The sequence below is a fragment of the Chinchilla lanigera genome, unplaced genomic scaffold, assembly GCF_000276665.1.
Source record: "Chinchilla lanigera isolate Chin_1 unplaced genomic scaffold, ChiLan1.0 scaffold00080, whole genome shotgun sequence".
Lineage (NCBI taxonomy): Eukaryota > Metazoa > Chordata > Mammalia > Rodentia > Chinchillidae > Chinchilla > Chinchilla lanigera.
In genome coordinates, this window is record NW_004955481.1 from 4,667,384 (window position 1) to 4,680,018 (window position 12,635).

The 12,635-nt window shown below is 49.8% G+C and overlaps 1 protein-coding gene and 1 long non-coding RNA gene across 2 annotated transcripts in view; one reads left to right on the top strand and one right to left on the bottom strand.

Annotated features, from left to right (window-relative positions):
• The window catches only part of Slc13a2 (solute carrier family 13 (sodium-dependent dicarboxylate transporter), member 2), a 24,086-nt gene extending 17,028 nt beyond the window's left edge, over nucleotides 1–7,058 (bottom strand). The window contains exon 1 of the mRNA XM_005402752.2: nucleotides 6,783–7,058. Coding sequence (XP_005402809.1) covers nucleotides 6,783–6,884 — 102 coding nt within the window. The 5' untranslated portion in view covers nucleotides 6,885–7,058. The remainder of the gene's footprint in view (nucleotides 1–6,782) is intronic.
• Nucleotides 7,059–10,289: 3,231 nt separating this feature from the next.
• LOC106146471 overlaps nucleotides 10,290–12,635 on the top strand; it is a 28,855-nt gene continuing 26,509 nt past the window's right edge. Inside the window, exon 1 of the long non-coding RNA XR_001230918.1 lies at nucleotides 10,290–10,362. This is a non-coding gene — a long non-coding RNA (uncharacterized LOC106146471). The remainder of the gene's footprint in view (nucleotides 10,363–12,635) is intronic.

Consider the following 12,635-nt stretch of genomic DNA (forward strand, 5'->3'; position numbering starts at 1 on the left):
ACCGGAGAAAAAAAAAAAAAAAAAAAAAAAGAAGACACATACACACACACACAAAAAGCCTAATATTTTTGAGGACTGCATACGAAGGACCCAAGGATCAGTTCATCCATGAGAATGCCACCCACAGTCTCTGCAGAAACCAGCCCAGAAGCCAAACCACAAGCCACCAGCCCTAAGTCAGAATTTGTTCACATTACCAGCTTCCCTCATTTTTTGCCCTTGTTCTCTTCTCCCACTTCTAACTTAAGACCAATCAGAGGAAGCCAAATCCTCTCCCCCACCAATCACACAGGGGGCCCTGATTCTAGGCGTGCTGCTTACAGCCTCCTACACCAACAGCCTGTGACCAGGACATCACTGAAACTTCCACTTAGTTCCTTTGAAAGGCTTCCCTGCCTACCTTTGAGGCTGAGCCAAATGCAAGGGTTGGTGGCTGGCTGTTCTGATCATTCTCACTTGGAGAAACTCCACTTATTTCTGCTCCTTGGCACAATTTTGTCACATTATCTTCTGCTCCAAGACACCCAGAGGACATGGTGGATTTCTTCCTATTTTTGGAGATGGGGCTTACCATGTTGCAGAGGCTGGCCTCAAACTCTGGGGCTCAAGTGATCCTCCTGCTTCAGCCCCTGGAGTAGGTGGAAAATAGGTGCACTGGCTAGACCATGGATTTGAGTGTTGGAGAAAACAAGGGGGTGGGAAGGAAGAGTCCTGTCCTCACAGTGTGGGCAAGAGCCAGGTCTGCAGGGCCCACTAAAGGGTGAATGCAAGCAAAGCCAGAAGCTGGGCGTGGTGGCGCACGCCTGTAATCCCAGCACTTGGGACACTGAGGCAGGAGGATCATTGGGAGTTCAAGACCAGCCTGGGCTACAAAGTGAGCTCAAGCCAGCCTGAACTGCACAATGAGACCCTGTCTCAAAAGGACAAAACAAAACAAAACAAAACAACCAAACAAAAAAAGCAAGCCAAGCCAGAGTGGCATAGCGTTCCCACACTCTTCCATGACAATAGCCCCAGGCCTTGCTGCTGAGTTATATCCAGGAGGTTGTTTAAGATTCTACCTTACTGTCCTATTCCTGGCCTTCACCTTAAAGGTGCTGATAAGCAGAGAAGGCAAAGTTCAAACTGGGAACCCTCTATTTCTATTCTGTGCATCACCCTGGCCTCAGAGGCTGGCTTCTCGTTCTAATCCAGAGGCCAGGAAATAAAACCACAGACAGCCCAGGGACTGCTTGAGGCTGCCCCTGGAGACTGGAGCTCACCATTCTTAGGGCGACCAGACATGACTTCCTGTATCATAGGTGGGACGTGGTGGGGGAGCTCATTTGAGCAGGGCTGTGGAGAAGCGAGGCATACACAATACTAATTTCTGCGGAGCTCGGTCCTGGCCAAATCATGCTGTTGGGAGACTGTCTTTACAGGTGGTCCCTATAGGTCTCAGGAGGCATTTGCCTTTTTTTGCTCTAACTTATAGGCCCTTTGACCCCCTGAGTGAGTTATTTATCCTTCACTGCCTGCAGCATGAACTCCTTGCTCATTCCGCTGGCCTCACAAGCCTGACGTCAGCAGACTTCTCATTTCATCTCTGATCGTGACTTAAGAAATCTTGTCCTCATTCCTTCCCCTGAAGCCACACTGACCTTGTTTATCCCTCTCCCTTGCCAAGCTCCCCACCATCCCTGGCCCTTTGCACTTGTTTCACGTTCTGCCTGGACGGCTCTTCACCCAGATCTGGGTTTAACCGGCTCTCACCTGCCACTCAGGTCCCAAGGTAAGCATCTGCTCCACTGGAAGCCTTCCCTGAGCACTGCCTGTGTTGTTTCTATGGCCTGCGCAGCATATATAGATTTTGTGTATCTCTTACTCCTCCCACCCCCAAGAATGCCAGCTGCCCCACATCATCTTGCCAGTACACCTACACAGCAACTGTTACATAGTACTGAGTCTTGATTCACCCACACATGAGAAAGTCAATCAATGAATGAATGGATGGGGCTGGGTATGTAGCTTAACGGCATAAGCGCTTGCCTGGCAAGCCTGAGGTCATGAGTTCGATTTCCGGTACCAAAAAACAACAACAAAAACAAAATGAATGAATGGATGGACGGATGCGAGTTTCTGGCCCATGGACGGTGCTTTGGGTGCATGGCTGGGGAACCAGGGAGAAGCCTGGGCCTCCCCTCCCCCGTTATCTGAGACCATCAGAGGGGAGCAGCACGGCAGGGATGTTGCCGATGTCTCCCCATACACCCTTCGCATTTCCAGCTTTTCACATTTTCTCCTGCACTTCCTTCCTGCCTCTGCTGCTGCTTTTGTCTGCTGAAATCTCACTCAGCCTTCAGGGACCTACTCAAAGCCATCTGCTTCGGATTTTTACTTGAGTCCTTCAGAAGAATTGGCTCCTTCCCCTGAATTCTGCTTTCTCTCTTCTATCTCTCTGTGCAGTATAAACACCTGTCTCCTCTGAACTAACCAGCTGGAGGACAGAACATCTGCCAGTAACCCTGGCGCAGAGGGAAGGCTCTGGGATGGAAGGAGGTAGAAGGCTGAGCTGGATGGGCATGAAGAAGGCAGGGAGAGGGAGTCATAATCGGGGCATCTGACTTCCTGCACAGTCTCATGCAGAGATCTCAAAACCAGGTTCCAGTCTCAACTTTTTTTCTAGATGGGACATTGCTCCGGCACTCTGGGCCTCAGTTTACATGTCTGTGAAATGGAGAAAGCAGTGGTAATCTCACAGTGACACGGACACTTTTGTGAGAAATAAGTGAGCTAATAATGCTTTGAAGTGCTTGACTGAATTTAAAGCATGCAAAATATACTCAATGCATATCAACCATTATTACAGATACAGGTCTGAGCTTAGTCTTGGGCTCCTTTCTATGCCGGGCTATGGGCCTAAGCTTGGGGTCTCATTACAGATGGCAGAGACTCAACAGGAATTCAAGAAAGGATCTTCTCTGCTCACATCTCTTCCTTCCTTCCTTTATTCACTCAACAAGTATTCTTTGGTACATCTGCTATATGCCAGGGCCTAAGAGTATGCATAGAACAAGACGAAGTCCCTGGCTTCCTGGGCTTCTGTTCTAAGGCAGGTGGAAAGTAAACAAATATACAACCTCCAATAATGAATGTTCTATAAACAGAATATCAGAGGTATTAATGAAGGCTGACTGTGGTTTCCAGAGAGGCTTTTCTGAGCTGGATTTAAGTGGAAACCCGAGAAACACAAAAGAGGCACTGGGGCGAACAGCATAGGCAGGGACTGAGCAATTGGAGGAGCGGGGTGGGAGCGGGAGGGGGAGCCGCAGAGCTGGTGGAGGAGCCGCAGGAGGCAGAATGTAGAGGGTGGAGCTGTAGGGACTCAGGGCTGTGCTGAGAGGTTTGGATTTAATTCAAAGTTGGATGGGAGGGCGGTGTGGGGTTGTAAACAGCGATGTGTACGTAGGATCTCAGGTTTTGAGATGATCACCCTGATTGTGGGTGACAAAGGTTTGGGGAGGAAAAGGACAGGTGAGAAGTGACAAGGCAGGGTACAGATGGTTTAATTTAAATTTTTTCAATTTAGGATTTTTTTTTTTAACTTCATGATAGTGTGAAAGCAACATGCACTTCACAATAAGCATACTGCTGGCTTCAAAATGTGATCACTCCCCAAGCCAGTGAGAGCCTGTCTGGTGATCCTGAGCAGTGGCAGCGGGTGGCAGCCTCCTCAGCCTCGAGATCCCCAGGGGACACCCTTGCGCTACAGTGCTCTACATGCAGTGCCTAAGCTGGGAGGGGCGGCAGGTTGGGTGCCTTGCATATATTTTCTACTTACGAAGTTTCAATGTAACCCATAAACTCACCCTATTTCAGGGACATCTGCAGTGTTCTGGGGACAGTGAGTACCTAGGACCTGCTGGTGCATGTGGAGCTGAAGGACAGCAAGCACTCTAGAACGACTTGTGAGTTTTGGGCTAACACCTGCAAGGTAGTGGATTGAAGCATCTCTTGGCAATACTGCAGGAAGAGCCCACTGGAGAAGACTGGGAAGTCAGGTTTTGATTTGGACCTGGAGAAGAGGAGGTTGCCTATCTTGAAAATATGCAAATGGAGAAAGTTTCCAGCGTTAGTTGACTGATATAAGAGTAGATATTAGAAGCTGGGCATGGTGGCTCACGCTTGTAATCCCAGCACTTGAGAGGCTGAGGTGGGAGGATCCTTTGAGTTCGAGACCAGCCTGGGCTACAAAATGAGCTTGGGCCGGGGATATAGCTCAGCATCACAAACACCTGCCCCGCAAGCACAAGGTCCTGAGTTTGATTCCCAGTACCAAAAAAATTTAAAATATACAGTGAGCTCAAGGCCAGCCTGAACTGCATACTGAGAACTTGTCTCAAAAAGACACACACAATAAAGAGTAGATATTAGAGCTGGGGTCACAGATTGGATCTCATTACCATAGAAATGTTTTTCCAGTATGAGACACCGTAAGATCATGAGGTTAGAAGATGGTCGGAAGGGACCCTAGGTAATCCCAACCTTCAGAGTCTGACGGAGGAGGAGCCAGGAAAGGTTGGGAGGAAAAATCAGTAAGGTATCATCAAGCCCAAGAGAAGCCACTGTGGCAAAGAAAGTGCTATGGCAAATTCTGCCAAGGGATTGATGAAAGCAAGGATGGACTGCAGGGCTGGCATCATAAAAAGTGATGAGGACTTAGCTCTTAGAGACAGGAGCTGACCAAGGAAAATGCATGTGCAGTGTGGATGACTTTTTGAGGCTGGCTGTCCTGAGAGAGCGGAAAAGGAAGGCAAGTCTGTTGGGGATGTAGATGAAAGGAGGGTTGGGTTTGTCTTGTTTGCTGTTTAAGATAAGAAGAATTACAGCCTATTTATTTGTTGATGGAAGAGATAAGGAGCCAGGGGAGAACTTGATCATGCAGGAGAGAGATGATCATTTCAGGAGCAGAGTCGCAGGCAGGGGTGGGTATGCAGAGCGCTGGGGAGAGGCTGGCCTCTGAGGACAGGTCTTGGAGTCAGGACAGGGCAGGCAGCATCTGTGGGACGGAGGTAGGCAGTAGTGCTGGATGCAGCAGAAGGAAGGCCGGGCACCTCAAACATCGCATCTGGATCAAGAAGCATGGCTTTTCGCACTATCTGAGGTCTTCCTGCGTGACCTTCGGCAAGTTACTGAAATCTTTCCAGGCTGCACCTCTGCTGGGCCTGGGTGTTGGGGAGGTTATTACACTTGACCCACCCTGTCTGGGAAACTGCTGGTAGATTCCCAGTACGGAGGCATCAATGGCTTTGGCCTGAGCTGATCATGTTAAAGGTCAGCCAGGCCTTGTCACTCCCCATGTGTCAGAGGCCTAAGTACTATGTTACTATGACCCCAGTCCCTTAGCCTTTGGGGACACCATGAACAAAAAGCTTGCATTTATTACCCTATCTGTGACAGAAGACAGAGAAAGGTTCAAGGGGCAGTTCTAGGAATGTAGGGGAGGAAGGAGGACAGGGCCACGGTTCTATTTCAGATCCCATGAGGCCACAGGTTGGGCAGGAGAGAGCACAACTGTGGCGCCAGACCACACACCCCTCTCCGCTACTTCGAACTGTGGATTTGTCAGAGGCAGACGCCCTGTAAGCTTGAGTGCCAGGGCCCAGGGATGCAGCTCACCGGCAGAGCGCTTGCCTGGCATGCATGTTCCATCCCCAGCACCCAGGGACTGGGGGAGATGACCTACAAGACCCTCCGCCTGGATCCTCTGCAAGCCATAGGCTAATTTAGATTTATAATTTTCTGTTCTTTTTCTTACAAAGGGATCTAAAATATAATAACTGAACTCTGTGAAAAGAGAATCTGTCCTGGAACTTTGAATGAAAGCCTTGCTGTCACCTTCTCCATCTGTATGGTGGGACAGCTGGATATGCCTTGTGAGATGGGGAACAGGGTTATTGGGTACGCAGTATGGTTATGCAGTGGAGGTTCAAATGAATGCGAGGTGAAGTTCTGACTTATGCTGGAGGCAGGGGAGGAGGCAGGGACACTGCCCAGGCTGTGTGCATTACAGGAGCCTTCTTCCAGTTTCCACCCTTTTCCTCAGGAGGGACCAGCCTGTGAAACTGAGGGTGAACTTTTCCTTCCATATATATCTATATATATATCTATATCTATCTATCTATCTATCTATATATATATATATATTTTTTTTTGTCATCTTTGAGAAAGGGTCTCAGTATGCAGTTCAGGCTGGCCCTGAGCTCACTTTGTAGCCCAGGCTGGTCTCAAACTCGCATTGATCCTCCTGCCTCAGCCTCGAGGGTCCTGGGATTACATGTGTGCGCCACCATGCCCAGCGCTTTCCTTTTATATTCGTGAAGGCACAGACTGCCCGAGGCTAGTTTCTTCCTACACTCCTTTCTTCTACCTGTAAACCTGGCTATGGATCTCCTTCCCTCTGTCCTCAGATGAGCCCAGTCCAGGGCTGGGTGGACACATGACAAGATCAACTCCATGTGTCACCTCCTGCCTCTGCTTTACAGAACTGGCTTCCTGGTCTCCAGGGATCTTCAATATACTTGAGCAATTTGCAGGGGGGTTCTACTTCTGGCTGCCAAGCAAAAGCTCCCTTTGACTTTTTAAGCCCACAGCCCTTAGGAAGGCAGGAGGTTGTAGACTCACCTTCAGCATGGAAGCGGCGATAAGGTTATGCTGGGTCCTAAGGATGCCGCACTGTTGCCCAGACAGTCCTTCCCCTGCCACCCCTAGAGTTATCTGTTCCTGGAACCCCAAGTCCTTACCTTGGTGGGGACGAGGATGGGCAGAGGCAGCAGGAAAATGGGCAGTAAGAACACAAACAGGTAGGAGCGATAGGCCCACAGGCCCTGCCAGCAAGAGGCCATGGTGTGGACCAACTGGGGCTGCCGGAGCCACTGCCTCCTGGAGCCAGAGAACTGAAGGACCAGAGACACGCCAGCCGACAGGTGGCCCGGGGCAGGCTTATATAAAGCCAGCAAGTGTTAACCATTGACCCACCCTGGCAATCAGAGTGTTTTTGAAGTGGAGGTGGGAGTAAAGAGGAGGGGCCTGCAGGAGGAGGAAAGATCAGGAAGACTTTGCAAAGAAGGGGAGGGGAAAAGACTGAGGAAGAAAAGCTTCAAGTTTCTTCCAGAAGTTAAACCCAGAGTTAACTCCTTCTCTGCACAGAGACTGCTAAGCGCTGTTGCCAAGAAGAAAGGTGCTCAGGGGATCCCCCAGGTGGCCTCCGTGGAGCAGGAGCTCAGGCCCTCCACCCAGCCCAGCCCACTGCAGGTTTTCAGCTCAACAGTTGACAGAGGACCCTGGGACGGGTATCCTGCCTGGGCTACGGAGCTGCCCTGCCCTCCAGACTGAGGGCAGCATGGCTTGGAGCAGGCTCTCCCTCTCCCTCCAGGTGTCAAGGGAACTGTCAAAGTCACCAGTCCTGACAACGTCATACTCACTGTGTGATGTTAATCTACTAGCTTGACCTCTCAGAATAGCCATTTCCTCATTCTGCAGCAATCTGTTTTCTCTCTCTCTTTTTTTTTACTTTATGGAATAAAAAGTAAAAAAAAAAAAAAATTTGATAACAAGCCTGGTGTGGTGGTGCACACTTGTAATCCCAGCACTTGGGAGGCTGAGGCAGGAGGATTGTTGTGAGTTTGAGAACAGCCTGGGCTACAAAGTAAGCTCAAGGCCAGCCTGAACTGCACAGCGAGACCCTGTCTCAAAAAGCAAAAAAAACCCAAAAAACAAAAAAACAAAATAATAGAGTAACAATAGTTAAAGTTAATACAAGCAATCTCTTCTTGTGAGGCTCAAATTAGACAATTTATGAATGTTGACAGTTACCGTGTAAATTTAGTTTCTTCAGCTCTTCCTGGCCCAAATCCCCATGCTGTACCTCGTTCCTCACTTCTATAGGATAAAGGTACCAACTGAGATTGTCCCAGTGGGCATGGAGGTGCATGTCTATAATCCCAGAACATTGGGAGGCTAAGGCAGTGGGATTAAAAGATCAAGCCCCACCTGGGTAACTCAGTGGTTTATTTTTTATCTTTTTGTCTTTTTGAGACAGGGTCTCACTATTCAGTTCAGGCTGGCCTTGAGCTCACTTTGTAGCCTTGGCTGGTCTGAAACTCACAAAGATCTTCCTGCCTCAGCTTCCTGAGTGCCGGGATTACAAGCGTGTGCCACAACACCTGGCTCAACTCTGTGGTTTAATGAGGTCCTGTTTGAAAAGGTCTAAGGATGTAGCTCAGTGCAAAGGTCCTGAGTTCTATTCCCAGGAATACACACACACACACACACACACACACACACACACACACACACACACACACATGCACACACAGATTGTCTATTTTGGAGACATACTCAACCTCTCCATGTATTATCCATTCACCATTCTTTCAAACAAACATTTGGCACCAGTTATGCACTTCACCCTGGGCTCAGTGCTAAGGATACAGAAAATAAAATGCTGCTGTCCATATCATAGTTAACATTTGTTCAGCACTTAGAATGAGCTGTTGATGTTCTACCTCATTGACCATACAAGTACACGATGGATTAGGTGTTACTATTCCTTTTTAGGGGGGGTACTAGGAATCAAACCCAGGTCCTTGTGCTTGCCAGGCAGGCTCTTGTGCCACTGAGCTATACCCCTGGCGATTCCATTTGATAGACAGGGAAAGTAAAGCCTGAAGACGGAGCCAGCCAGAATGCGAACATGCGTTGTGAGTGCCCCAGGGGAAGGGGTACTCTGTGGGGGAAGGTGAACTTTGGAGAAATGCGGCCAGGACTTCCGGAGGAGAGGACATCCGGGCCAGGGCTTGAGAGTGGGGTCTAATTCAGTCACGCAGTGGTGGAGACAGTGCACAGCAGGGAGGAGTGGGCGAAGGCCTGGAGGGCGGCTGGTGTACACATGTGCTCATTGCGGAGGTGGGTGGTGGTCTGGAAGAAGCTGCACCCTCTCTCTGGACAGAGCCTCTGTCTCTCGGTGCCCTCACCCCCTCTTGCCCCCATCGGCCCACAGTAGGCATTTCGGTCATGATTCTGATGGTCATCAGAGTGTGGCGATCTGCGTGTGCCAAGATAAGATGCAGGGAGACTGCGTCAGACAGGCTGGCAAAGACATAGAAGCGTGAGAAGTTCGGAGAACAGATGGTTCCCTGTGGTCAGTATGTGCAGTTGTCGGGGGATTGGAGCTATAACCACATTTCCAGGGTGTACAATAGTGTGGTTGTTAGGCCACCAGGTCCCTCCTGGATCCCAGGGGCTCTGTGTGTGAGACAGACCTCCGGTGCCCTGCAGGGTGGTCATAGTGGTGGGGATGGCTTCAGGCCCCAGCAAGGCAAGATGGGAAGCTAGAGTAACAGAAATAGATCTACCCCTAGTCCCCGGTCGCTCCCATGCAGCCAGCCTGCCACCTGCTCAGGGAAACATGAGCAAGCTCCAGGAAGCGCTGAGATAGACAAAGGGTTTCAGACATGCAGGACAATACCTGATTCTATTTTAGCCAGGACAAGGCCTCTCCCATGGCCTGAGGCACTGGAGGAGCCACCAGAGCCACCAGGCCTGGCTTCATCTGCCAGAAACAACATTCACCCTGTGTAAAATCTGCATCTCAGTTCAAATAATTCTCTACACCAACCCACGATGTAGGTTCAGAGCAGTGGGGCTCTTTGTCCAGCGTCACCTAATATGTGAGTTAGTGACAGAAAACCTGGGCTCATTTCTAAGACTGTCCATGCCCTTGGTTCAGCCCTCCGTGCCCTGCAGCTGAGACAAAGTTCAGTGTTTCCAGGTTAGCTGGCTCCTGTTTGCTTGACAACCTTGGCCTCCTTCTGTAGCCCTTTTTGAAGGCATAGGCTTTTGAGAACTTTGCTGATTCTCTTTGGAGGCTGGGGGACTGTGCATCACCAGCAGCCACCAAATTCCCCGCCTTGATGAGTTCATCTTGAAGTCAAGTGTCCCCAGCCAGAGGGAAACCCCCAGCCGTCACAATGCAGGAACTGAGCCTTTGCCCAGCAATCACAGCCAGGGCCCCACTCCGCCAGGCCCTGTTCAGTTCCCGGTTTGCCCCACCCTTTCTCCTTCAATCACTAATAACACGGATCCTGATGGACTGTGAACAGTTCGTACAGGAAGGCAGTTGTCCTGCAGTCTACGCTGGAAACTTGCCTATAACACGTCCGCATGCTATCTCAAGAGAAGTCATAACCTGGAAACACCTACCTTGTACTTTGCCCGTTGACCCTCCGGGAGCTGCCATCAGAGAGCAACTGAAAGCCAGGGCTGACATGTGCCCGGTTTGTGAGAGCAGCTTGTCCTCTGAAGCAGATGGCTGATAAGGAGGTAGAGCTGGGGCTGGGACTGGGTACAAGGTGGCTTTTAGGAAGCTCAGACTAGAACATAGGGTAACCTGGTCTGAGCAGAGCCTGGGCCTGGAGCCCACAGGGTCTCGAGTGGCCCAAGCATGGCAGGGATGGCTGGACCTACCAGGCCAGGTATAAACTGCAAGCCGTGGGACTGTCCTGCCTAGTGGAGGGAAGACAAGGTATAGTAGGGCCAGTGGTCAAGTCCTTGATGGAGGAAGAGGGCAAGGATGTTCTCAAGGACAGAAGACTATGGGTCAGCAAGGCTGAGAAGGCTCACTGGGGCTGTTCTCAAGAAAACCACTCTCCCCACAGAAGAAGTGCCCTTCAGGGTGGCCAATTTGCCTGGAGACAGTAGGGTGAGGTGCAGCAGGGGGCTGGGCACCTGGCTGACAGCTCTGAGGATCCTGGACGCAGAATCAAATCCAGCACCCTGATGCCCGCTTCTCCTCTTCCGTCGCCTCTCCAGCTGGGTCCGCACGGTTTGTCACACGCGTGTTTACGTTCTCCCCTCTCCACACCCACCAAGGTGCTCTGAAGGTGCCTAGACATCCTTCAACAGCCGGTCCTCACTCTTTTCGTCTCAGCTCTCACCTCTCTTGCTTCACTCAGCAATGAGCCAGACTCAGCTGTTTTCAGATCCTCAATTACGCTCCACATTTCTAAAATTTCCAGGGAGTTCCCATGCTCTTGTGTCTCTTTATTGTCCATGCCTCCTCCTCCCCACTTTACTGGCTCAGGCTTGTTTATCTGTCAAGTTTCTAAGACTGAACTTCTTTTGTGAACTGTCATCACAGGCCGGCTTAGGTCCTCTGCTTGTGCCCTAGGCACCTGTGTCACGGTACATATTACAGTGCGTATTAGACGCTGCATTCACCGGATAACCTGCCTGTACCCCCACCAGACTGTAAGCTCCTTCAGGGCAGGGGCTGTTTGTTTGGTCCTGGTACCCAACGTATGTGTGGTGGAGCGAGACGGGTGTATGGGATGCCCATGAGATAATTCACAAGGTTCACAGCAAAGAGCCAAGTCCTGCTTCCAGCATGTTCCAGAGCTCGTCCTTGGAGAGTGAGCCATTGGTCAGTAATAAGGCAAAGAAGCAAATGGGCTTTTACCTCCATTGAGATCAAGATGAGGACCTAGGGATTCACCTCCGTAGAACCAGCCCTGCCCATGTGCTTTGGCTGCTGGAGGCTGCACAGGGATCCAGCGACCATTCTAATCCTAAAAGGGACCTGAGACTCACCTATAGGCAACCAGCTCAAGAACTACCTCCCAGCATCACCAAGCAGCAAGCCCCATCTCCTCATCTTCTAAGTCTCCATGCTAGCTCTTTTTAAAGGCATAACACAACATAAAATTAACCATCTCACTCACTTTTGTGTGTACGGCTCACATTATTAAGAATATTCACATTATTGTGCAACCAACTCCAGAACTTTTTCACCTTGCAGAACTAAAACTGCATTTACTAACCAGCTCCCCATTTTTCCTTTTCCCAAATCTCTGGCAACCACCATTCAATGTTTTTGAGAGTTTCACCGTTCTTGATACTTCGCAGAATGCGATCACACAGCATTCGTCTCATTGTGCTGACTGGCTTGTTTCCCTTAGTGCAATGTCCTCAGGTTTGGGGATGTTGTTTCATGTGTCAGCATTTACTTCCTTTTTAAGGCTGAATGCCATCCCATCGTAGGCGGAGACTCTGTTTACCCAGGCATTTGTCAACAAATGCCTGAGTTGCTTTCAACTGTGGCTATTGTGAGCAAAGCTGTATAAATATGAGTATACAGACGTCTCTTTGAAACCTTGCTTCCAATTCTTTCGGATACATACCCAGCAGTGGTCTTGCTGGATTGTACAGTCATTTTTTTTTTCTAGGAACTTCATACTGTTTTCCACACTGCCTGCGCTATTTACATTTCTTCCTTCTCTGTCTCTCTTTCTTTCTTTCTTTCTTTCTTTTTTTTTTTTTGTCTTTTTGAGACAGGGTCTCGCTATGCAGTTCAGGCTGGCCTTGAACTCACTTTGTAGCCCAAGCTGGCCTTGAACTCACAATGATCTTCCTGCCTCAGCCTTCTGAGTGCTGGGATTACAGGCGTTTGCCACCATGTTCGGCTTCTTTCTTGCTTTCTTTCTTGCTTCCTTCCTCTCTCTCTCTCTCTCTCTCTCTCTCTCTCTCTCTCTCTCTTTTTCTTTCTTTCTTTCTTGGCACTGGGAATTGAATTCAGGACCTTGCACTTGCCAGGCAGG